Source organism: Diabrotica undecimpunctata, chromosome 1, assembly GCF_040954645.1.
Source record: "Diabrotica undecimpunctata isolate CICGRU chromosome 1, icDiaUnde3, whole genome shotgun sequence".
NCBI lineage: Eukaryota > Metazoa > Arthropoda > Insecta > Coleoptera > Chrysomelidae > Diabrotica > Diabrotica undecimpunctata.
In genome coordinates this window covers 84000666-84026360 of record NC_092803.1, presented here as the reverse complement: position 1 = coordinate 84026360, position 25695 = coordinate 84000666, and the positions used below count along the sequence as shown (strand labels likewise).

At 33.2% G+C, this 25695-nt stretch overlaps 1 protein-coding gene across 1 annotated transcript in view; it reads left to right on the top strand.

The window, feature by feature from the left end:
• The first annotated feature begins 9148 nt into the window (after positions 1-9148).
• LOC140450933 (E3 ubiquitin-protein ligase ZNF598) overlaps positions 9149-25695 on the top strand; it is a 31309-nt gene continuing 14762 nt past the window's right edge. The window contains exons 1-6 of the mRNA XM_072544630.1: positions 9149-9459; positions 20110-20456; positions 22026-22264; positions 22378-22522; positions 22593-22822; positions 24654-24861. Of these exons, the coding sequence (XP_072400731.1) occupies positions 9277-9459; positions 20110-20456; positions 22026-22264; positions 22378-22522; positions 22593-22822; positions 24654-24861 (1352 nt within the window). The 5' untranslated portion in view covers positions 9149-9276. The remainder of the gene's footprint in view (positions 9460-20109; positions 20457-22025; positions 22265-22377; positions 22523-22592; positions 22823-24653; positions 24862-25695) is intronic.

The following is a 25695-nucleotide window of genomic DNA, read 5'->3' as shown; positions in this document are numbered from 1 at the left end:
AATTAGATAAAAGTTACTCAAATGAATAATTCAAGTGGTAGGGTGAAATAACGCAAGACTATTATAGTATGATAAGGTTTTAATCAACACAACGTCGCCTTAATTGGAAAACCACGTACCGATATCCAATTTTGGACCAAAATTATATTTTTTAAGTCATACTTCTATACGCGCGGTCGACGTTGGAAATTTGCACGGGAGTGAATCGGTGAAATTATTACATATGTAAGATATGAGTAAGAGAGAGACAGAAGATATATTTTCTCCCTCTTTCTCTATCGGGAATAAAAATGTTCCTTTTGTATTAATATTTAATATTATATATATATATAAATATATATATATATATATATATATATATATATATATATATATATATATATATATATATATATATATATATATATATATATATAAATATATATATAATATTATATATATATATATATATATATATATATATATATATATAATATTATATATATATATATATATATATATATATATAATATTATATATATATATATATATATATATATATATATATATATATATATATATATATATATATATATATATAAATATTATTATTTATGTGATATGTTTTGTATTATTTATTAAATGTTCATAATTATTTTAGGCTTTTGTATTTCAAAATAATAATTACAATAAATCACTGTATGACCGAGAACTGTCAATTTTGAAATACGTTAGTGTCATGTCTAATTGGCAAATTTCTTACGTGTTTGGTTTATACGCTGGTATATGTGAGTTCGAATCCAATATGAATTTCCTTTTTTATTTTTGAAATATTTAAAAACCCCACGTTAGTCTTATTAGATATATGCAATATACGCAAAATTGCTAAATTTTAAAATAAAATTAAAAATTTACAACATAATCCGAGTTGTTGGTTTTTTATTTTTATCTTCCACAAACATTTTTTGAAGTTATACTTCTATACGCGCGTTAGACGTTGGAAATGTGTGTGTATTCGTATATATTGAGTGAATCGGCAAAATCATTACATATGTAAGATATAGGTAAGAGAGAGACAAAAAATATATTTTCTCTCTCGAGAATAAAAATGTTCCTTTTGTAAACATATTTAATTTTTATTAATATTATTATTTTTTTATTAATCTTATTATCATGGTAAATTAAACATATGCGTAAGTTATGTATATTGTCATTTTTAAATACTTATGAATATTGCATTTTAATTTGTATTGTATTATAATATTGAATTATGTGGCAGTGTATTGTATTTTATTTTTATATTAATAACAAAATTATCAATGAATTTTGCTGCAGAGTATGTGTAAAATTTTTTTTTGCATTCAACTCCTTTTATACATATATGAAAATAAAAATATATATATTTTCATTAAAATATTGATTCAATCCTTCATTTACTTACTATACTCCTATTACAGGTCAAATGTTTATACAGTCTGTCCCAAACCCTTCCTTCAGTGCGTCACTAATTTTGACGTCATATAGGATTTTAAGAATGTCGAGAATTATTGCATGACATTTTAGTTAAATCTGGCAGTTGAAGGATCGTAATCGGCTAAATGTGAAAAGGTCATTTTTTGAAAATGTGGAGTAAAAACTTTAAGAATTCAATTTTTTTTTTAATTTACATATTAGAGGTCCCGTCCTGTATAAAAATTTTTATTGTGCATTATATTGGAACGGCAGTTTGTCATACTTCCTATTCTATACACTCCAAGGAAAGTGCTTAATTACCTAAGATTTATTTATGTATTTATTATTATTTATTACAAACACTATGGCTAAAATGTATAGTATTTAAACTACTAATATGAATATTTTTTAGAATTTAAAACTTAATTCACGAACGGCAGAAACTGGTAATAAAGTTGCCCCAGCCTCTTTTTCTAATTGAAAATAATTTAATAATTTTAATATTAGTCTTTGTTCTTTCTCGGTATGTCTCGGCATATTTAAAATATTTTTATGACAATAAATACAAAATTAAATTTTCACTGTAAAATGTCTAAAAATACTATCCTGGAATCACAATTATCATTTTATCAGTTGACATTGTCAAAGTACTATCACTATAGAGACCATCTGCGTCAAATTATATTTATGCGCATCATTGATTGGATATCTATTTAGCGTATTCTAAACTCCGACCAATTATATATCCGTAAGTAGACTTCGCTTTAATATTCAAATACCCGTGAACGAAATATAATTTTCTAAGTTCTATGTATAATAATCACAGACTCACGTTTTTTTCTGTCACTTCTAGCTTAATACGTTAGAGAGAATTCGTGAGTGTGACGCACTGAAAGAAGGGTTTGGGGTGAACTATATACAGCAAACGATGCACCATATACTGTCTAATTCTTTTTCTCTTTCTGCTCTCTCTTACCTATAGCATTACATATGTAATGATTGTGCAGATTGACTCCCATATAAATTTGTAACGACGAACGCGTTATTTCTATGGATGGAAAACCTCCTCTTTCACCTACAAAAGCCACCAGAATAAATATTTCTGCCTCGCGCCGCCTTTTATTGAGAAAAAAGGACCACGTATATAGTATTTTTCATATAATAATGCGTGCACGTCATCCAAGATTTACGACGTCAGAACCACACAGCTCACCAAAACATCAGAATATTTAGTAAGTGAGGAATTTTTAAAATGTCAACTATTTGTCAAACTATTATATTAACAGTAAATACACTTAGTTTTAAGATTACTGCAACACACTAAAATACATAAGAAAATATTTTAATACAAAATTATATATTCTAAATTTTAAACTTACCACTTTTAGAGCATTAATAATAAAAACGTCCCGCCATTATTTCTTGTTCAAAATAATCTATCTTATATGAAAGCATATCAGCTTTTTAGAGACTATTTAGTTGTTTTGGCATAGCACAATCACAATACACAACAATAATTAGTTTTTAACTTTAATTTAATTAGTTTAATTAATCTTAATTTAATATGTATTTATAAATACAATTTATTAATATATAATATATTACTGTGCTACGTCCCCTACTCTGTTTAAAATATTCTTGGAAAAGACACTCAAACCATGGAGGAGAAAGTGCGAAGGAATGGGCATACCAGTAAGAGACGAATACCTATACACCTTAAGTTTTGCCGACGATCAAATAGTCATCGCACAAGATGAAGAAGATCTCAGCTTTATGCTCAGAAAACTAGAAGAAGTATATAAAAACAACGGAATGGAAATAAACTTAGAGAAAACCGAATACCTAACAACAGAAAACAAGGATATGAGAAACCTAGAGATAGACGAGGGAAGACAAATAAATGGAACAGATAAATTCAAGTATTTAGGAACCATAATATCGAACCAGGGAACAACAGAAGAAGATATAAACAATAGACTGAGACAAACAAGAAACTGTATAAGACAACTAAACTCAGTGTTGTGGGATAAGAACATTACGATAAAGACAAAAAAGAGAATATATAATACCCTGACAAGAAGTATCCTGACATATGGGTCCGAAAACTGGACAATAAACAAGAGAAATAGAGGTAGAATAAGAGCAGTAGAAATGGAGTTCCTGAGGAGAAGCTGTAGACTTACAAAAAGAGACAGAATTGAAAACGCAGAGATTAAGCGGAGAATGGGAGTGCAATCAGACATAATCGACTATATAGAGGAGAAGAGACTATCCTGGTACGGCCACGTCAGAAGAGCGGACAGAGGACGCTGGATAAATAAAATCACAGAATGGAGCCCGATTGGAAGAAGAAAGGAGGAAGACCCCGAAGGTCATTCAGAGATGAAATCGACGAGGCTATGGAGAAAAGAACCCTGCGAGATGGAGACTGGAATGACAGGGAAAATTGGAGAAAACGGTTGAGTGAAGGAAGACAGTGAAAACTGTGGAAATCCTTAGTAGTAGTAGTAATATATTACGATCAAATTGTGTAAGAAATCAAAACATAAACAAAATTCTTACTCTAAAAAAGCGGCAATACTTTAAACAATTTTAACACACGCTAAACTGTCAAAAAATTTGAAGTATTCCCGTGTCAATTGCGTACAATTGTCTAATATATTTAATTAAAATTATTATTTTGTGGGATATTAAACTTAAAGAGTTATTTCATAACATTTATATTATTAATAATAACAAATGTTTTTGGTTATTTAATCAATATAATTCTAAAATTCCCAATATAATGATGATTACATTTTTCTGATTATTATACCATGTTGACGCTTATAAAATATCGAGCAGTTCCGTATGGGTTTCGAATTATTAGCTGTGTTAGGAAAATTTGAACTCTAAGGTTGACGTTCTGGAAATTTTAAATATAAGTTACGTCACTTTATATAAATTGTGACGTGCACGCATTCTTATATGAAAAATACTATATCAGTGAGTTCTCCATGTTTAGTACGAAAACCACGCATATACGTTGTACTTGTACTCCTTGTTTCAAGTTAAGTTTTTATTGCTGCTCTTATCTTCCACTATTTTTTTTAAGAAAAACAACAAAAGACAGGTAAGTTCAATAGTTTATATACCTTTTAATTATAATTAATTACAAAACACCTTCGTTTGTAAGTGGTTATGTTTACGAAAACCTCTTAAAAAGGTTAGGAATTAGTGTTTTATATATGGTAACTTTAATTTTTCTGGGTAGTTTAGGGGCCATCTGTTTCCTCAAGCCATAATAGCACTTATTGTCAAGCACTATTCTTCTCTTAATTTATTCGCTGACATTGTTGTCTTTGGTCAGCAGCGAGCCCAGGTAAAAAGACGTATCGAAATTGCCAGGACCACTTTCATAAAGATGAGGAAATCTCTTCTGCAACAGAGATATAAGCATCACTCTCCGATTAATAATGCTAAGGGGCTACGTATTTAACAGGCTGTTATACGGTGTAGAGGCCTGGACTCTCAAGCAGAACAATATAAAAAAATATTAAAAGTTTCGAGATGTGGTGCTACCGTCGAATGCTGAAGATAAGTTGGGTTGAAGGAGTTACAAATTTTGAAGTAATGCGTAGGATAGGAAAAGACCCAGAAATTTTGTCAACGATCAAACGAAGAAAACTCGAATATTTGGGTCACCTGATGAGAGGACATAAATACGCCTTACTTTAAAATATAATGCAAGGAAAAATAGAAGGAAAACGGAATCCAGGCCGTAGAAGAATGTCATGGTTGCGTAATTTGAGAGAGTGGTTTGGCTGTACCACTAATGAACTCTTTAGGTCAGCTGTAAACAAGGTCAGGATAGCCTTGATGATTTCCAATCTCCGATAGAAGTGGCACAAGAAGAAGAAGAGCCCAGGTAGAGGAAGGTGTCCACACCTTCCAGTTCCAGATCATCAATTAATAGTCTAGGTATCTGGTTGCCTGATCTAGTACACTACATATACTTGGTTTTCTGTGCGTTTATTTTTAATCCCATTCTCAGTGCAGACGCCCTTAGTGATCGAAATACTTCGATCAGAGATTCTGTGGACCTAGCAATAATGTCTATGTCATCTGCATATCCGACCACTTGTACATATTTATTAAAGATGGTGCCATTTGTACTAATATGGCACTCTCGAATTACTTTTTCTAGTGCAAGGTGCAAGAGACACGACCGTCCATTTCCCTGTCTTAGTCCATTTTTACAATGGAAGGGTCTTGAAAAGCCGTTTTGGATTCTGACTACACTCTCTACGCCTGTGAGTGTAAGTTCCGTTAGTTGAACAAGATGAAGCGGCATTTGAAATTCCACCATAGCCTGTAGAAGTTTTTGTCTGTTGACAGTCGTATGCGGCTTTGAAATCCACGAATATGTGGTGGGTATCGACTCAGAACTCAAGCGTTTTCTCAAGAATCTGCCTGACTGTGAACATTTGATCCGTTGTTGATTTAATGGGTCGTAAACCGCACTGGTAGCTCCCAAATATTTGTTCAGCATAGGATAAATCTTCTGTACACTATGTTGGACAATACTTTATATGACACGTTAAGTAGGGCGTATAAAGTATTGTCATATAGGGTTATAATTATCACACACCATCATATCTCCATTTTTGTGAAGAGGGTGCATTACACCTAATTTCCACGGGCGTTTCTTTCCGTTGCCAGATTTTAGTTACTAATTTATGCATGTGTTTAAAAAGGGTGTCACTACCATTTTTAAAGAGTTCGGCAGGAAGATTGTCCAAACCGGGAGCGTTGTTATTTTTCAGTTTTGAAATGGGCTTCTCTAATTTCTTCTTCGGTGGGAGGCAGCTCTTGAGCGTTTTCATCCATTTCAGGCAAAGTAATTTCTATTTGGTCTTCTTCCCGACTATCGCTAATCAGTTCAAAATGATTCGCCCACCTGTTTAGTATCTGTTCTTTGTCACTAATTCTGGAACCATCTCTGTCTTTACATGCTGTTACTCTGGGTTTGAATTCTTTTCTGCAGCTGTTTATCTTCTGGTGGAATTTTCGCGAGTCTTTTCTATTGTGGTGGTTAACAATCTCGCTTAGAGCGTTTTCGTATGGCTCTTTCTTTTTCCTTCTAAACGTCCTTTTTTCTTCTCGTCCAAGATTTTCATAGTCTTCCAGGTGTGATCTCGTTCTGCGCTGCTGAAGTCTCTTATATGCTTCATTTTTCTGTTGGTTAATGGATCTACATTCTTCGTCAAACCAGGTTAGGTTTAAAAAAGCCTTTAGCCGCTGTATGGATAGCTTCCTTGCATTTGGTCCAGTGTTCTTCTATACTTATATTTTCGTCAATTCTTATCAGCTCTTCACTTAAAATTTTCCTGTAGTTATCCCTAGCGTCTTCAGATTTTAGCACATCAGTATTCTATTTAGTAGATTTTGTGCTCTGGCCCTTCTTAGCGTTTGATTATAAGCCCTGAGTTTCGTTCTTACAAGGTAGTGGTCGGAGTCTATATTACCACCTCTACATGCTCTTACATCTAGTACGTCCGAGAAATGTCGACTATCAATTAGTACATGGTCAATTTGGTTTTTTGTTTGACCGTCTGGTGATTGCCATGTGGCTTTGTGGATATTTTTGTGAGAAAAAAAATGTACTTACTACCACCATTCCCAATGATGCTGTGAGTTCAATCAGGCGTAAACCATTTTGGTTGTTGACAGCATGAAGACTATGCTCGCCGATCGTGGGTCGGTAAATAGTCTCTTGGCCGACTTTAGCGTTAAAATCACCAATAATAATTTTTATGTCGTTGTTCTGAGATTATCTGAAGTGCTTTCCAGTTTCTCGTAGAATATGTCCTTCTTCTCGTCTTCTTTATCTTCAGTGGGAGTTTGGATATTGATAATGCTGTAATTAAAGAACCTGCCTTTAATTCGGATTCTACATATCCTTGGACTTATTGGATCGAAAGCTATGACTTCTGATTTCAATCATTTATTCAGTATGAATCCCACGCCAAAAATATGATTCTTTTTATTTCCGCTACAGTAGAGAGTGTAGTCTTTTTTCTAGGCTAGCACTATCTGCCCACCTGAGTTCTTGAAGTGCTATAATGTCTGCTGAATATTCATTAAGTGTATTGGGCACACTTCTTAGTTTACCTGCACTATACAGCGTACGCACATTCCAAGTAAATAAACCAATATCATTAACCTTATTTCGTTTGCCAAGTCGTCGACAAAAAATCCGTCCGGCTGATTGTTTTGAAGTTTTCGTAACAGAAGAGTTTTTACAGGAGGGGGTGTTAACTCACTGCCCAACCCCCAACCTGGAGGACCAGTTCACCCGCTCTTGTCAGTTGCCGGCCCAACCTTCCACCCGGGTTGGATACCGGATCTCCAGTTGCGTTGCTCGGTTTAACAGGGGACACCAACGTGAAGGTGAGAGTCGGATTTGAGTAGAAGAGGCTAAGTGGAGTAAACTGGAATCAACTCCATATGTTCGCATCCTACTTTGCCCCTGTATATATATATATATATATATATATATATATATATATATATATACACATGTCAAAACAGTGTCGTTGAGCCCTAACTCTATTTTACTTTGTCTTTGGTACCTTGCATTTATAACAGCTGGCAACCTTTTTGTCGCAGCGTCATATACGTCATGTGCAGCATATTTTATATAAAAAAATCAATGACCTAAATAAAATATTTCTGTCAAAAACTAATTATTATTAATTGAATTAAAAATATTTGAGACCACTTTTTGAATAGGCAACCTATTATCAGTATATTCTCCCAATTTTAAATATGTCAAAATGTGAGTTTGATGAACTACGTTATGAACGTAGTCACAGAATAAATAACAATCAGAATGTCCACTCTCAGATGCCACCTTTAAAGTGTGTCAGCACGCGATCGCCATATTTTAAACGGAAACATAGACTCGGATTGAGAAATTTGTGATAAAGCTACGACAGAACTGTAATTTAAATTTTTAGAGATTAATAATTTAGTAAATTTGAAATAATTTAATTTATTCTTCAACTAAAAATAAGAATAAAATAGTGCATTATGTCTATGGTTACCGTAAATAAAATAAACCGGGTTAACTTTTCTATGCACATCAGATAAAATTTCACTGAACAGCACTGGTTCCGTTTAAAACATGGTTGATTCTGTCTTCTCCGGTCTCCGAACTTCTTTAATTAAAAAAGAAGAATAAACATGAATAATAATAAATAATTAATATATTAATTAATTTGCATTAAAAACTTTCCATTTGTAAATACTAATCTATAAACGGCTATAAAATTTCAAAAATAATTTTCACTATTCTCAATTTTTGATTTATGTTGAATATTTCAATCTTTTTTTCGTACGTCACTGTCAAACACGTGTCCATATTTATTTTTCCTCTCAAGATTAATCCGAATTGCCATTATAATTGTCCTTGAACATGGTTGCCAAAGTTCACAGTCACAGAAAATATTCTGATAAAAAAACTGTTAAACCAATAAAATTTATTGTATGTTTAGATGCTTTGTCTCTCTCCCTATTGTTGATTTGCTAGAAACCCTTAATTTTTTTTCTTTTTTATCCGTCTATTTTGCCATTGATGTTGATGGTCTTAATATTGAGTTTTGTTTTTGTAGTAAAGGTAGTTTTCGTGATTAATTTTGCATCACCGCAACAGGGTTGTGAATTACCTACCTGTCATTCGATGACTTCGATGTCATTAGATTAGACGTTAGACGACATACCAGATACCAGATTTACAATTTTGTGTAGGTTGTGTTTTGCCAGATTGTGTTTAAGAAAAGGAAACATCATTGTCTAGTAATAATGTCTGGAAAGGAGACTACAAATTCTGGTGAAACCGAAAATCTTTGCGTCGTTTGTTTCAAGAATGTGGACGTTTATTCCATAGGGTCCTGCGATCATGCTGTCTGTTTTGAGTGCTCCACCAGAATGAGGGTCCTCTGTAAGCAAAATGAGTGCCCCATTTGTAGACAGCTCATGCCTAAAGTAAGTTTTGAAGAAGTTACAGGAATAAAATTTTACAATTTAGACTGAACATGTGAACATAAGTATTTGCGAGCTATTTTTAGAGAATGTTAGTGTTTCTTAAACACTTCTCCCTCTTATATAATATGTATAGAAAACACCTGCCTCAGGCACAGATTTTGCATGTTTTCTGTTTTTATTTGTTACATTAACATCGATATTTAACTTCAATGAAAAAGTAATAGCTTCAACTACTAGACATTAAGCCATTAAGAAGGAAGATAACAGATAATTTTGTCTGTTTGAGCTTATCATTAATATTACTAATGAATTATCCATATCATTTTGTGATTACCATATTGGCATAATGTTTGTGGATGTGATGGTATATATACACCATTTAATATATTGCACAATATTGATATCCTTGTTGGAGTGAAAGGGAAGGAAATTGGAATTAAAGACTGGCTGTATACAATGTGGTCTAATAAAATGAACAATACATGATATATCAATAAAATATTAATTTTTTTTGTTCTGCCAATAGTACCTATTGTAAACATAAATACAGGTATTTTTTTTTATTTAATGGTCAATTTGGAATTGGAAGAAACAATTCCACATTGTGTGGAATTGTTCGTTCCTTCCTGATGTTCTTTCTACAACTGTGGCAGAATGAGAGCAGACTTATACGTAACTTCCTGTGGCTCAACATCTATCACTAATTGATGATCTTTATTTATTATCTGCTTTTTTTGTAGCCATCATAATATGTACCTCAGGATTTGTTAGTTGGTCTGAATCACCATTAGAGTTTTTGGTGGGTCTAGCAAGAGGTTTTATATTTTATAGTGTCGAGAGCCACATCCTGTTTAAATGCAAGATCCTGTTCTTTACACTTAAAGTTAAAATTCTATAGCCCCTCTAAATATTGATGGATAGTAGTATCAAAGAATATAGACGGATATAGAAGGACAGTTCAAATGGGCGATTTGGCACGGTTGTGACTGCATAAACTCAAGGCTCAAAACCATCATGAATGATGTAGTTAGGGGGGAGTGGGAAAGGAGTACGGACAGAGCAATTTATTTAACTTATGCATCTACATGTAATCAAATTTCAATGCCATTGATTTGCAAGCTAGCTTTTTTTTTTGTTTTTTTCACAACAAAATCTTTATTTTTAATATATTAAATTTTTAATTTTAAAACTTAAAAAGGTAAGTATGATATTTACAATATTCAAAGTATTTATTTTTTTTTATTACATGTAAATAATATTTTATAACTTTGAATTAAAAATAGGTTTGTTTCAACACTACGGAAAACCGTCACATAACTTTTTATTATACTGTTTTCGTGCCCAAAAATTTACGAATCATTTTAAAAAAATTTCAAAATTTTTCAACCAAAAATTTAATTTTCTCAGAACTTTTCATCAAACTTTTTAGACAATTTAGACTTCTGTCCTTTAATTTGCAAGATTTTCATTCCACCAGGGTACTTTCCCGTTAAAATTCCTCACAGCGCTTAAAGGCAGTTATCTTTAAGCCTGAGATGACAATGAAATTGCACGGCAGCCACATCTATGTTCAATGTATGCCTTATCGTCCCTTTAATCTTACCCACATCTTACCTAAACAATATTCCAGGTCTGCTTGACATGCTTCCCAATTTGTTTTACCAACCAGTCTTCTGTGTTAAGGTCTTGATTTTGCCTATTAAGGCGGGTTCTGAGAGTTTCTTCTTCAAGTTTTCTCTCGGGGACGCGGGTGAGGACCATGGGGCGCTTGTGCATATTATTTGGAACAATTATATTTAAGTTTACTCCCTGCCACGGGCCCGCAATAGTTTTCACCACTTTGTCATTTCACATTCACACAGTCGTCAATTTTTTTTTATACTCGTTAACAAAGTTCACCCACAGGGTCCCTAAATGATGTTTTATGGAACTGCAAAAATTCATTTTGACCTCAGATAGGAGCCTCGTCAAGTGCTTGCTACAGTTTGTTAATGATCAAATTAGCTTGAGCAGGATCTAGTTGAGTATCAGGATGGTGTCTGTGTGCTACCACCATTCTGAATACTTTTGTCAGGGTGCTTTATGACCTAGTCTGCTTGTTAGAGCACCTTGGTTTCTTAGCAACTCTGTTACGAGGGGGGTGATGGTATTCTCCTGAAGTCTCTTTTTATCGTCGGGTGTTGCTGATTTGGATTTCTTAGTATTTGCTATGATATATGTCCCAGCAGCCATTTTCTTGACTTACTTATTTATTTTTTAATTTAAAAATCCAAAATTATACTTCGCAATTTCGAATTTTCAAATTTTAAAAAATAATTCTTTGGTGTGTGTGCTAAAAAGCAATTCTAGCATACTAACAAGATCAGGAATTGTTTTTTGATCGAAACACCTTACAATTTTTTGAGCTTTATCTCCCGGTGATTGGCTTTTAATTAATTTTATTTATGGTTTATAAGAAGAGAGTTTTAATTATATTATTTGTAGATTTGTACATATTTCAATTAAAAATTTGAATCATAATATTTTTTCTAAAAAGATTCATTTATTAGAAGTAAAAATAATATTATTTTCTTTAAAAAATTTTATAAAACGCAAAAATTTAGTCCTATTCTACGACCACGCGGCATCTACATATAAAAATATCTAAAGTTGCATTGTGCCCCACTCTTTCATATTTTAGAAGCAATAATAGCGCTGACATGGCCGCTCCCTAGTGGTACTAAAATCTTGATCCACCTGTCACTGTCATTCTGTCTTTTTCATGACGTGCGATCAACCTTTGCCGACGCTCAAAAATAACGGTGAAACATCCTTCTATAAGTGTCTATATTCTTTGGTAGTATGATGATATTCTACTATGCACTTGTGTTTATTCAAGTAAAATTTGGTGATTGTATTGTGTGATGATACATTCTGCAATGGCTGATTTTTAGCAATACTAAGAAAACTGTTCTTCTTGTATTGATAACCCCATTAACAATAAAATGTACAAAATTTATAGTAATGGTTCTTCCAATAGATAGATAGATAGTTTATTGGTAATAATCATACAAAAAGTACTTTTACAAGAGAAATATAAACATAAGTAAATATAAATAAAGAATTTAATAGTCAAATTTATATATAGATATATATATATATATATATATATATATATATATATATATATATATATATATATATATATATATATATATATATATGTATATATATATATATATGTATATATATATATATATATATATATATATATATATATATATATATGTATATATATGTATATATATATATATATATATATATATATATATATATATATATATATATATATAGAGAGAGAGAGAGAGAGAGAGAGAGAGAGAGAGAGAGAGAGAGAGAGAGAAATAAATATATAAAACTAAATGTATTAACAAAGATAACAGACAGCACAACAGATTAAAATTGGAAGAGAAATACTCCTCAAATGAAAAAAGGCATTCACTTTCATTCAAAGTTAAGAGCTTTTATTCTAACTGGTACTATGTTATAAAACTTAATGGCTAAATACCTTGAACCACTTCTAGATCTTTCAAGATGACCAAATTCTGTAACAAGATTACTGTTAAATATTGTGTTACCAGGTTCGCTGCCAACTTGGTTACAGCAATATCTACCCAGAACCCAATATTTATTATTGCAATATATGTATAGAGTGACAACTCGAGTTGACTCGACTTGGTGTCGTAACAGCGACCATTAGAAGGTACAAGACTAGTTGTTGATATTTTTAAACAATTAGAAAACCAATAGGATAAATGTAATATTGTTATGAATAAAAGATAGAAGGTATTTTCAATCAAATGTTTATTAACAATAAACTTGCTATATTTATATGTATTACATACGAGTATGTATAGCTTACATACTCTTAATAATACTAATTAGAAAAAATTAAAAATAACGAAAAAATAAAAGGAACTGCGAATGAGTCTCAAATATTAAAATTTAGTTAATTGCGGTACACTTAAACGATTTAAAGGTACTAATGTGCATCACTTTGCAGTTTTTAGATAACATTTATTATCTGTTGAATGTGTAAATAATATTCTAAAACTAATTAATATTACACTCTTAAACAACAGTCATTAACTACAAGCATTTTAAAGAAATCTTTGATATCTACTTAATAGTTACAATACTAGCAAAGTTAAGTAACTGTAAAGTACAGCAAAACAAAACTTAAATAATTATAAAAATTAATGGGAAAATCCCAGTAGTTGGCTGTATACCATCGTTTAAAAAAATATACAGAAGTTAAAACACTTCACAATTGTATTTAGGTATATAAAAACATATAGTTAAAACTTTTACAAGTGTCGTCAAAATTTATACAGTAGCATAACGTTTTCGATCTAATCAGATCATCGTCAGTGCCTTATGTAGTTGAAGCTAACAATGAATTTGTGGCTATGACATCCATATATGGGTTTACATCTTTCCAAAATTAAATTATATGGTGACTCTAGATCGATGACATTGGATAAAATTTAATACTTGAGGAGCTACATGTCTCCCTGCTCTGTTTTTAACACGTGGTTCTTGTCAGTTAAAACGACACAGACCAACGTTCGTTTAACATTTCTACACTGAAGAACTGAAGGTTGAAAGCTGATATGTTATTTTTTTTTAATTCTAAACAATGTTATTAATTGTCTCCCATTATTAGCCAATGTGTACTTAAACACAATACATAGAACTCGACATACTGCACTCTTTTATATTCCTTTTCATAGGACTGATTATGCTCGTCATTTTCTCTTGTCGAGAATGCTCAGCTCTTGCAATGGCCTCCTATTGGATCCGTCCTGTTCAAACATTATTGTTTTTAAAAGGTAACTTAAGAGTCTAATTAATCTAAATATGTGATTTTTTTACCTTTTGTGATTTGATATACTTACTGTTTTAATGTACAAATTTTTACTGTTTAATTGTTTCTTTGTTGTTGTTTTGATGTTTATTGTACATGATCTTTACTTTTTACTATTTTTTATATTTTATTGTAAATGGTTCTACCGTTGAAATAAATAGATAAAATAAATAAATATGTCTAAAACTGGATGAACTTTAAAAATTTTATCAGTATGATCAAAAGAATCGTGATTAAAAAATCGTAACATTTTTAGAATCATCTGTAATCTGTTTCTGGACGTCGTATGTCCAAAAATCGGATGATGGTATAGCATATATTTACTCCACTGTTTCGAAAGTGTGCCACTGAGACAGCAAAGTCCAATAAACTTTTTCATTTCCTCGACAGATATGTTTTCCATTGTTTTTCCCTTAGCGACCTAATATTACGACGACACCGAATTACTTCATTACCTTTTCTATTTGTTTCATTAGTAATTGGTTGAAAAGTGTTGTCAAAAAATTTTTAGAAGTAGTCAGCAGGTTGCGCTTCAGGCATCAAATTGGCATTTGATTTGAGGATTTTCAGTAAAAGGCATATCAACAGTGTCTTCTTCCGTATCCATCCAAGTATCATCGTTATCATTTTATTGGATGGAGACGATACTCTTGGAACATTATCTGCTACTGGATCTTAATTTTGGGTATCAAAATTAGAGAAAGGTAAAGGTTCATGTTCTGTTGCATTGTTCGAGTTCAAACTGCTTTTACTTTGCTCTGTTTAAGGAGCAGTAGTTCTTGTCAGCTACGTCATCATTACTAGAAAAATTTCATTTACCTTCACTAGAGTGATCTCAATACAAAATAATCTCATATTCTGATGAAGTCAAGAAACCACCTCTAATTTACATAATCCCTGAAACCCATTCAAAACCTAATAATTGAATGAAAGTACTTACTCTGGCATGTTCAAATGGTCTCCGTTAGCACTCATTGAAAACAATTAGATCACTACTCGCAAACGACAAAATTCATACTGTTTGTCAGCATACAGTCTGTAAGTAATTTTCAAGTGCTTGAAAAACTTGAGAGTGAATATTGAAAACTCAAGGTCAAAAATATCGGTCCTAAAATATTTCTACCGCAAATCTTAGGCCAGGGCCCGTTTCAAATAATAATATCTGTAATATAGTGCTAGATTCCACCGTTTAAAGGAACATGTATATATCTAACATTAAATGGGCGACGTGGGCTCTCATTAGAAACCCTTGCATCCAGTATACTGAACTTTGGCAGCCAACCTGTTAATATGCGTTGTGGCTTAAACCGATATTAACATAATATTTAATTGAGACATACCGCAAGAAAACAGTTTCAGAACCTTTTTTTAAGATTACTGTTGTTTCTAGTGGGATAATTGTGAGAATCATTGTGAGAATATCATGTGCATTGTATTGGCTAGATTTTGTTTAATGTTCAACATACACTGCATAATATATACACAAGGTGAAGTTAAAATTTAAAAATTTGTAGAGGAGTTTCTACAGCCTGCTGTATAACCGAGCCCAGAGATAATAAAACACTTTTTTCATTGTCCAAACACGTTATCAATATGACAAAAGTGACCCCCAGGAGAGAATAGCTTAAGTTAGATGAGAATGAAAGTTTCCATGATAAACTGTTAAAGTAGTTTCCCTGGAAGTCATTTGTATAAGATTCTTGAAAAGAAACAGTGTTTGGGAAAGCTTTTATATATATATATATATATATATATATATATATATATATATATATATATATATATATATATATATATATATATATATGTATGTATGTATGTATGTATATATTATTAACTATATGTTCCTGTTAATCCTGCATCCAAGTGTACCCCAGAAACTTGAAAGACCCTCTGCCGAAACAGCTGTAGTGATAAAATATTATAATAAATTTTGTGTAATTTATTATAATAAAATTTATTATGTCTTATCACTAAAGCTGTGTCGGCAGAGTGCCTTTCCCTAGTGAGAGACTTTCTCACTTGAGACTCTGCCGAAACAGGTGTAGTGATAGGATATTATAATAAATTTTGTGAAAGTTTTGAAAACAAAGTTTTCAGTGTTTTATTGTTATATACTTAAAATGAATTTCCATCAAGTAATGGTTGAATCCATCACTTATGTAAATCATATTTAGCAGGTTAAAACTAGAGCATTTATTGTTAACATTAAGAGCATAACTGTTAATCTTTATGTGTTTACAATTCTTAAAATCATAACAATATTTGTCATAAACTATAAATTTGTTTTTTTTTTTTTAATTTTACACTATTTATAGGCAACATAATGAAAACTTGTGTTCAAAACGGAATAATTCAGCCTCCTACATTTGACGGCGAGACCTCGGCCAGTTTATAGAAGACAATTCGAAGCCACTGTACAAAATAATGGATCGGCAAATGAAGAGAAGGCTCTTAGCCCTTAAAGCTGTCGAAAACCTCCAAAACATTCTAGAGGATGCATAAAAGAGCTATGGTACCATTGTATCAACTCTAGACCTAAGATACGGCAGCTATTTGAAGCAAGTATACCAGAGTCAACTGAAAGTGCGTATCTAAGGCTCCAACGAATCTGTGCAAGAATAAAAGGCGGAAGTAGAAAAGATGGCACGACTCGCTTGGTCCGAAGTTTGGCCTTCTGCACCAATCTAATGATTCCTCTATGTCTTGCGCGATGTAGACCTCCAGCAGACCTTACGACTAGGAAGAGGATGCTATCAAATATTGAAGGATACCATTGTGGCAGCCCTTAAGTATGAAATAATAAAAAATGTGTCATGCCATCAACGCAAAGTCCATCAAGTATGAGGTGTTGCCTCAGTGGTAGGAGACGATCTAAATACGCTGCCCCGGGTGCTGATCGCCCAATTACAGAAACATCCGGACCCGATAGCTGCTGATTCTTTGAAACAAAATCGTCAAGAGCTGCCAAAGTGTTACAATTGTGGATTGGTAGGCCACCTTCAACGTTTCAACAGAAAATTGACCAGAAGGCAATCTTCACAACAGCAACACAGTCCTAGATTCTCAATATCTACAATAAGACGAAGCAGCGACAGTTCAGTTGGACAAAGATGCAATTTTATTATTGATACTGGGACGACAAGGTCAGTGATGAGCAAACGTGTTTCCTGGACCAGTCATTTACAGGGACAATATTGAGACCTCCCATAATGTAGACAGCTATAAGAGAAAACAACTGTTTGTGGGTAGAGTTGTGTACAAATCGAACTGAGACACGAGGAATTCATCCTAGGCGTGAATATTATGTGCGAATATGAATTTATTGTAGATGTCAAAAACAGGACCTTGGTTGTCGGCAATAAAGAAATTCTACTCTCCACTTCGAGAAATCAGCAAAATAAACAAAAGATGTTAGTTGCAGAAGACACGAAGATCCCTCCTAACAACGAAAAGATCTAGGTCGCACGAATTGATGGATCTGATGGCTTGCGAGCCATGTCATTAGTACCAGAAGAGCAGGGTCATAAGGGTGTTATTGCGGCTAGATATTTGGTAGATGGGGAGAAGAAGACTGTTCCAGTAAGAGTGGCCGACCTAAATGACAACAAGATCACTTTCAAAAAGGGCCTAATATTTAAAATATGTGAGCCAGTTATAAGAGTAACTAGAATAGAAGAAAACGTTCCGAGAGTAAACAGTACACATTAACTCTCCACCGGCGGCGGTGTTGCCGCCGTTTTTGAAAAAGCAGGGAGATTATTCGAACCGGTGGCTTTGTTATTTTTCAGTTGTAAAATTGCTTCTCTAAAAGTATCTGCTCTTTGTCACTAATTACAGAACTATCCCTATCTTTAAATTCCTTTTTACATATGTTTATCTTCGCTTGCTATTAACAAGTCCTCGTAGACACTTCGTCTCAGGACTAGCAACCTCCAGTGGAGTCTTACGTTGCCATGTTATCTATTCCTGTTGTAACTTAAACATCATAGTTTATAAAGTTAAAAAATGTAACTCAAAGTTAATTTAACAACATTTTTCAAGGGTTTTTACCCATATATTTAGTGGCTTCAAACATGTACAAACATGTACTGTGATGTAGACCGATAGGGTTTTTAATATTATACCTTTTACAAAAGGAATTTTTAAATAAATTTTTTGTGATACATGGTATACAGCCAGCTACAGGAATTTAGTTTCCTTGTGGATTTTATATGTTTATATGTTGGTAGAATCTCCGTGAGTGTTTTGTTTATGGTGGTTAACAATCTCGTTTAGAACGTTTTGGTATTGCCCTTTCTTTTTCCTTCTTAAAGTTCTTTTTTCTTCTTGTCGAAGGTTTTTATAATCTTCCGAGATAATCTCGTTCTGTGCTGCTTTAGTCTCTTATATGCTTCATTTCTTTTGTTGGTTATTAGATATATATTCTTCGTCGAAATAATCTTCATTTCTTTTGGCCTTGTTAGATTCTAAAACGCCTTTAGCCGCTGTGTGCATAGTTTCTTTACATTTATTCCAGTGTTCTTCTATGCTTAGATTTTCTTTTATATTCGATATCGTTTCTTCTTCGTTTAAAATTTGCATGTAACTATCTCTAGCGGTTTCAGGTTTTAGCATTTCGGTATTTTTCGTAGTTGTGCTGTGGTCTTTTTTAGCGTTAGATATGTGCTCTCAGTGTTGCTCTTAAAAGGTAATGGTAGAATCTATATTAGTACTTCTACATGCTCTTACGTCCAATACATCGGAGAAATGTCGACTATGAATAAGTACATGGTCAATTTGGTTTTTTGTCTGACGGTCTGGTGGTTGTGACGCGCCCTTATGGATATTTTTGTGAAGGAAATACGTACTTACTACCACCATTCCAATGATGCTGCGAGTTCAATTAAAACGTTAGCCATTTTGGTTCATGACCGCATGAAGGCTATGCTCGCCGACAGTTGATCGGTAGATTGTCTCTTGAAGACCGACTTTATCGGTTAAGATCGCCAATAAGAATTTTTTGTCGTTCTGACATTGCCATTCTCATGAAATAGATCCTCCTCCCCGTCTTCTGTATGTTTATTGGGAGCATGGATATTAATGACACGGCAGTTAAAGAACCTGCTCCTTATTCGGATTCTACATATCATTGAGTCGATTGATTACACGCGTTTGTTCGGGATGGATTCCACACCAAAAATATAATTGCTTTTATCTTCTTTTTTGTATAAAGTGTAGTCCTTTTTTCCATGCTGTCACTACCTGTCCACCTGATTTCTTAAAGTGCTATGATGTCTGCTGAGTATTCATCTAGTGTTTTTGAAAGAATTCTTAACTTCTCTGTGCTATAAAGCGTACAAACATTCCAAATAAATAAACCAATTATTAACCTTATTTCGTTTGCCAAGTTGTCGACATAAAGACCGTCCGGGACTGATTGCTCTGACGTTTCTGTAACAAGAAGGTTTTCTATCTGTAACAGAGGGGGGGGGGGTGTTAACCCACTGCCCGATCCCCAACTTGGAGTACCAGAATTTTCTGTCAGGGTTTATTCTTTTAGCCGATTTGTTCCATTTTTAAGGCACTGGAAACTCGCCTTTTGCCCTCTCTCGTCTGCTACATATCGCACATCCATTGTACGCTATGTACCCAGTGGTTACGTCACGAAAGCATATGTTACTTCTACATCTTTGTTTTAATTTTTACAAAGTTTATTATACGTCTATATTAGCATTGTTTGTGTTAATAAACCTTTATTTTAGGTGGTATTTACCAAAACAATCGAACCGTTTTCATCTTTGTTATCTAAATTCGAGCGGTCGAATCTTCAAGATCGCAGATTCGGCATACTCTTCTGTACTTCAGATATCCAAAAAGCATATCATAGATTGTTAGAGCATCGATGCTCGTTATGTGAAGATACCGAAAGAAAATGGCCTTTTAAAACCTTCCAACAGTTGAAAGATCACATGCGAAGGGAACATGAACTGTTCTATTGCGACATTTGTACTGAAAACCTCAAAATTTTCAGCTTCGAGAAGCGCTGTTATAATCGCCAAGAGCTGGGGCTTCACAGAAGAAAAGGAGATCCGGATAATACGTCCCACAGGTAAGTAGGTCATAACTTTAAATTGTTATTATTATGAATAAACTTAACTTAAGTGGAAGTGTTACGTATTCACTACTCTTCTTTAATATCAAGAGGGATATGTCTCCCTACTCCCCTCATTCGTGACGTACCAGTATCATATTCTCCAGAAATACGAAAACCGTCAAACAGCACACAATGGGGTCTCGATCTGCCTACTCCTAAATATCTATTGAAGACCGGTCTTACCCTGAGTAGCTGCTTTTATACCCTCTGTATGCGCGGAAACGGTCTGAGCAGGGTGTCGATGAAGCAGCGGTTGCCATGTTGCTGGTAGTCTTTTAGCGTCATCGCGCGTGTTTAAGCTGTTACGGCGTTTTCAATTTCGTTGACTTCTCGATTTTTTTGCTTTTTCGAAATATATTTTCTGACCGATCTGAATATAATGTTGGGCTAGGGCTCAAGTAGGATCGGAATGTTTTACAAATATAGAATATTCGGAAATAGGTTGTAGATTCTTCGGTTTGTCTGTCCTATGTAGGACACCGTGGTCTTCATTGGGGATTTGGTCTTTTTAGGAACTGATGAGATTGGACAACATGGAGTGAGTAGTGAAGATTGTTTTGATGTTTAGAGAGTTAAAAGTTCTACTGATCTTGTTAGTGACACCTTTGATAAAAGGTAGAAAGATTTTGGGTTGATCGGGCGCCAAGGTTTCTTTTTTGGGTGGAATGGGGTTTATACGTTTTTGAATGCTCCTGTTCATTTGGGTTTTGTGGTAGCCGTTTTGTGAGACTGTTTGCCGTATTGAATTGATTTTGGACGATCTATGATTGTCGTCGCTAAGTCATGGAAAGGGAAACAAGTGTGTTGATAACTGAATTGAGTTGGGCGGGGTGATGATGTGACTGGGCATTAAGATAACGGTTTGTATGGGTGGGTTTCCGGTACACAGGAAATACTGTGATGTCGGTGTTTCTGAATAAGAACATCAAGGAAAGGCAAAGACGCTTCAGACTCAACTTGCATCGTGAATTGAATACTGGAATGTATTCCATTCAGGTGGAAGAGGAAGAGATCTAATGTGTCTTTACCATGGGGCCAAATGACAAAGGTGTCATCAACGTACCGTACCCAGCAGGTTAGTTTACATTAAACAAAATATATGCGTACTCTAAGTCTTGTAATCAAATACCTACACTAACAATACAATACCTTCATATAACTAGGCTCGTTACTGATCTGATAACATGGAGACTATCACGTGACTCCAAAAATATATGGTACCCATCCTTTAGACCTTTACAAGCTAGTAAAAGGTTCCAGAATTATGGAATGGGCGTCATGAATGAATGGAAGATCTACAAAAAGCCAACTGACTGCAGTGAACACTTACGATAATGTATCTTTGTTATTGCCAACTGTAGCAACGGTGTTAGGACTCTGGTGAGATACATTTTGCTGAGAAATCAAAGTTTAGAGCACATTTGGTTGTATAAAAAAAATGTTTACCGGGCATTTCCCCGAGTAAGTGTGCTGTACATTTCATGCTCATCACGTTCATAGATAAATTTTCTCTTTTTGGTTTAGGGGGCACCCATTATGTGAATTTTGCGACGAGAGGTTCATGGACAGCGAGGAATTGTTCAGACATCTTCGACGGATCCATTTATTCTGTCATTTTTGCGATGCTGATGGCAAACATCAGTTTTACAACAACATGGATGATCTAGTACGTCATTTTAGAGAAGAACATTATCTTTGCGAAGAGGGAGAGTGTAAAGGAATGCCCCTCACGGCTGTTTTTAGAACTGATATTGATTGTAAAGGTAATGTAATATCTTTTGGAAATTATTTTATGATATACAATTTAAACAATGGCATTATTTGAATTATGGTAATAAATTTTCTATTTTCAATACTTAAAATCTCGATTTTCTAGCTCACAAGGCTACGGAACATAGTAGATTCATGAGTAAATCTGGAGCTAAACAAGCAAGAACTCTAGAATTAGAATTCACATTAACACCGAGACCTAGACCCGGCCAGGAAATGAGAATTAAGAAATATAACGATAGGAGCCATAGGTCAGTAAACACAAATAACTTTTTTCGTTTTCTCTACATATTCTGGGTTCTCACTTTATTTATTTTTAAGGCTAGAAGAAGGTTCTTCTGTAAACACGTATAACATGGAACCTGGTGGACCAGGCGGAGGCGCGGAAGAAGAACGGGGAAGAGTATTCGTTAACCCTTTAACACCGAATGATTTTCCTGCCTTGGGTGGTGCTTCAAGCAATATCACCCTACAGGCTAGACCTGCATCTGTGAATTTCACATCAAAAGTTAATTCAAACTTCACAAACGAAGATTTTCCTACATTAGGAGGTGGGTATTTGTCGTAACTGCCTGAGAATTATATATTTTAACTGTTAGTATAATTTTTTGCTGTCAAGAGTAATAATTCAACTAAAATTACCACATACGAAACAAAAAGTATTTAAAATTCAGAAATAATTTTCTTCATACATTTGTTATATATCTTTTAATTTCTGTATACAGATTTGGAAAAAAATTTACATAGGATTTTTAATGCAATAACTTAGATCACCTGATTTGCAATTAACTAGTGGTAATTTCAACACAACATCGCGATGTTTTATAATTAATTTATTTGTTCGACTAGAGTCCCTCTCCAGTCGATATCCTACTACCGCACCTTCGCAAACGATCATCGTCAAGTCAATCCATGCCGCCAGTGAAGTGTAAAAACGGAACACAGCTAGAGTGCATGTCAAATCGCCAAAAACGTACATTTATAAATGTAGATATGGAATTAAAAATATTATTTAACTAAAAAAAATGGTTGTTTTATTGCCAACATGGCTTGAAAAAAAAAGTAAAGGTATAAAAATAAAAAGTAATTTCAAAAATAAAATAATAATAATATACCCTTTTTAATTTGAAATTATAAACAATATTTGGAATAATAAATATATTTAAATATAAATTTAATAATTCAAATAATAACTAATGAATACAAACAAATTTGATGTTAATAAAACATTATTATCTGCACAAAACAGGAAAATCGGTAGACGGAACAACACTGTCGGCGTGTCACATACGCTACTACAATCCGCAGAGGAGAGGCAATCCAGTGGAACAAATAAATTAGTTATAAAACATCGCGACGTTATATTGAAATTTACACTTTTTAATTGCAAATCAGAGAATCTGAGTTATTATATTAAAAATCCTATGTTCCGTAAAAAAACTTCCAAATGTGTACATATAAGTTCCATTTTGACAGAGTCCCTCCTGGGATTTTTTTAACTAACGTTTGAAATCAGGTAGATTGGGGTCGTCGTTGACCTGTTGCAGAACTCTATCGATCGTGGGTATTTCATTTCTAAAAAGGAAAATTAATGCACTATTATTCTTATATTATCCTTGTCAAAATCATCTACAGATTCGAATTTGCCTTTATAAGTAGTACGTCTCTTTGTTGCAACTAATGTGTGTTCAAGAGCGGACAATTGTAACGTTGAATTTTCTTGTAACTCGTGGTTTACACGTTCACAATGATTATGTCTTTACTCTCTACGCTTAAATGGCCTTTTTTCGATCTCTTTTTGGGGGATTTAAAGGTATGTTTATGAGTTCATTGGCAAAATCCGACATATTAAATTGGCTTAGTGACTGTGTATACAAACTTGTAAAGTATCATTTACAAGGTAGTATTCTAATAATAGAGTCAAAATAATATTTAATTTATTTACTCAAGTTGATAAAAAACAACAACAAACACATTAAAAATATTTACAATTCTACGTTTAATTAAATAATACTACCTACAGCTAGAAAGAAATATTTATATAATTAAATTCCCTTTAAACGCGAAAATACATACAAATTCAACACACATAAAACTGATTCGAATCGAATACAACGATTCTGAATGCACATCTGTTAAAAATGCAGATTATGGGTTTTTACTTAGAGGTGTTGATTGTAGTTACTTGTGAGTACCTACTTCTTACTTTTGTTAGGTACGTTTTTGTATATAATCAGTTACAGTATTCGTGATTTTGTAACAAGTAGCATAGTTTTCTTCAGCCCATCTAGAGAGTGTTAATGAATAATTGATCGCGCATTCCTTGCGTTGGCAAGCTACATTTCTTGTAAGTGAATATACTTTAGTATATATTGTTTTTAGCTGTCCAGCCTAGTAACACGGGTACAAAATCAACATCAGGTGTCACCATCACGACAAATTCTTCTGTTAGAAATAGCAGAGCTCCGGAAGTGACAATAAGAACAGTGCGAGGACAAAAAGGCCTGGCGAATACATTGGAGAATTTTCCGGCTTTGGGTGGTACTGGCGGCAGTTCTGGCGCTAGTAGTACAGTTAGATTGAGCGTAAAGTAAGTGTTGGTCATATATACTGTACTGTTTTTATTATCTTTTAATATATCATTAAAATGTTCTAGTTCCAACACTTAGTTTATTTAGTCTTTATTTGCACTTATTTTAACTTATTTATACTATCACTATTTACACTAAAAAACACTATTTATACAGGGTGTTTCAAAAAGGTATGTCATAAATTAAATCACGCATTCCGGGGACAAAAATAAATTGATTGAATCCAACTTACCTTAGCACAAAAGTGTACACAAAAAAAGTTACAACAGCCCTTTGAAGTTACAAAATAAAAATTGTTTTTTGTTACTTTCTTGTTCTGAAAGCATTTTTCATACCAAAGAAACAACAAAATCTAAGCGCACAGAATAATTTTAAGGGGGGTATGCAGCCCTAAATTCCCCCCAAAACTTTTGAGTACGTTCAAATCAAGTGAATTTTGTGGCATCATTAGTTTAACACATTATTTTTAAAACTTTTTTGCCACTTTTTCGAAAAACTTGTTTTTTCCTAGTTGTCCATAAAATTACAGTTAGTTTATACGGATACAATAATTACAAACAGTTCCATCAATAATTAATAGTCAATAATTTGAAGCTATCATTTATTGTTTGAATAAGATTAATATTAAAAATTTTGGTATTACAATGGCCTACACATTTCAGGAAATGGCAGATATGCATTTAACTTTGAGTAAATTGGATCAGATTAAGTTATGATTTCAATAAACTATCGGGAATATCGTAGGTGAATGTCAAGGAAATAGTGCAGCAGCCGCAAGGCGTTTTGCAGTAAAATACCTTAATCGAAATACACCCGATAGACGATTATTTCTG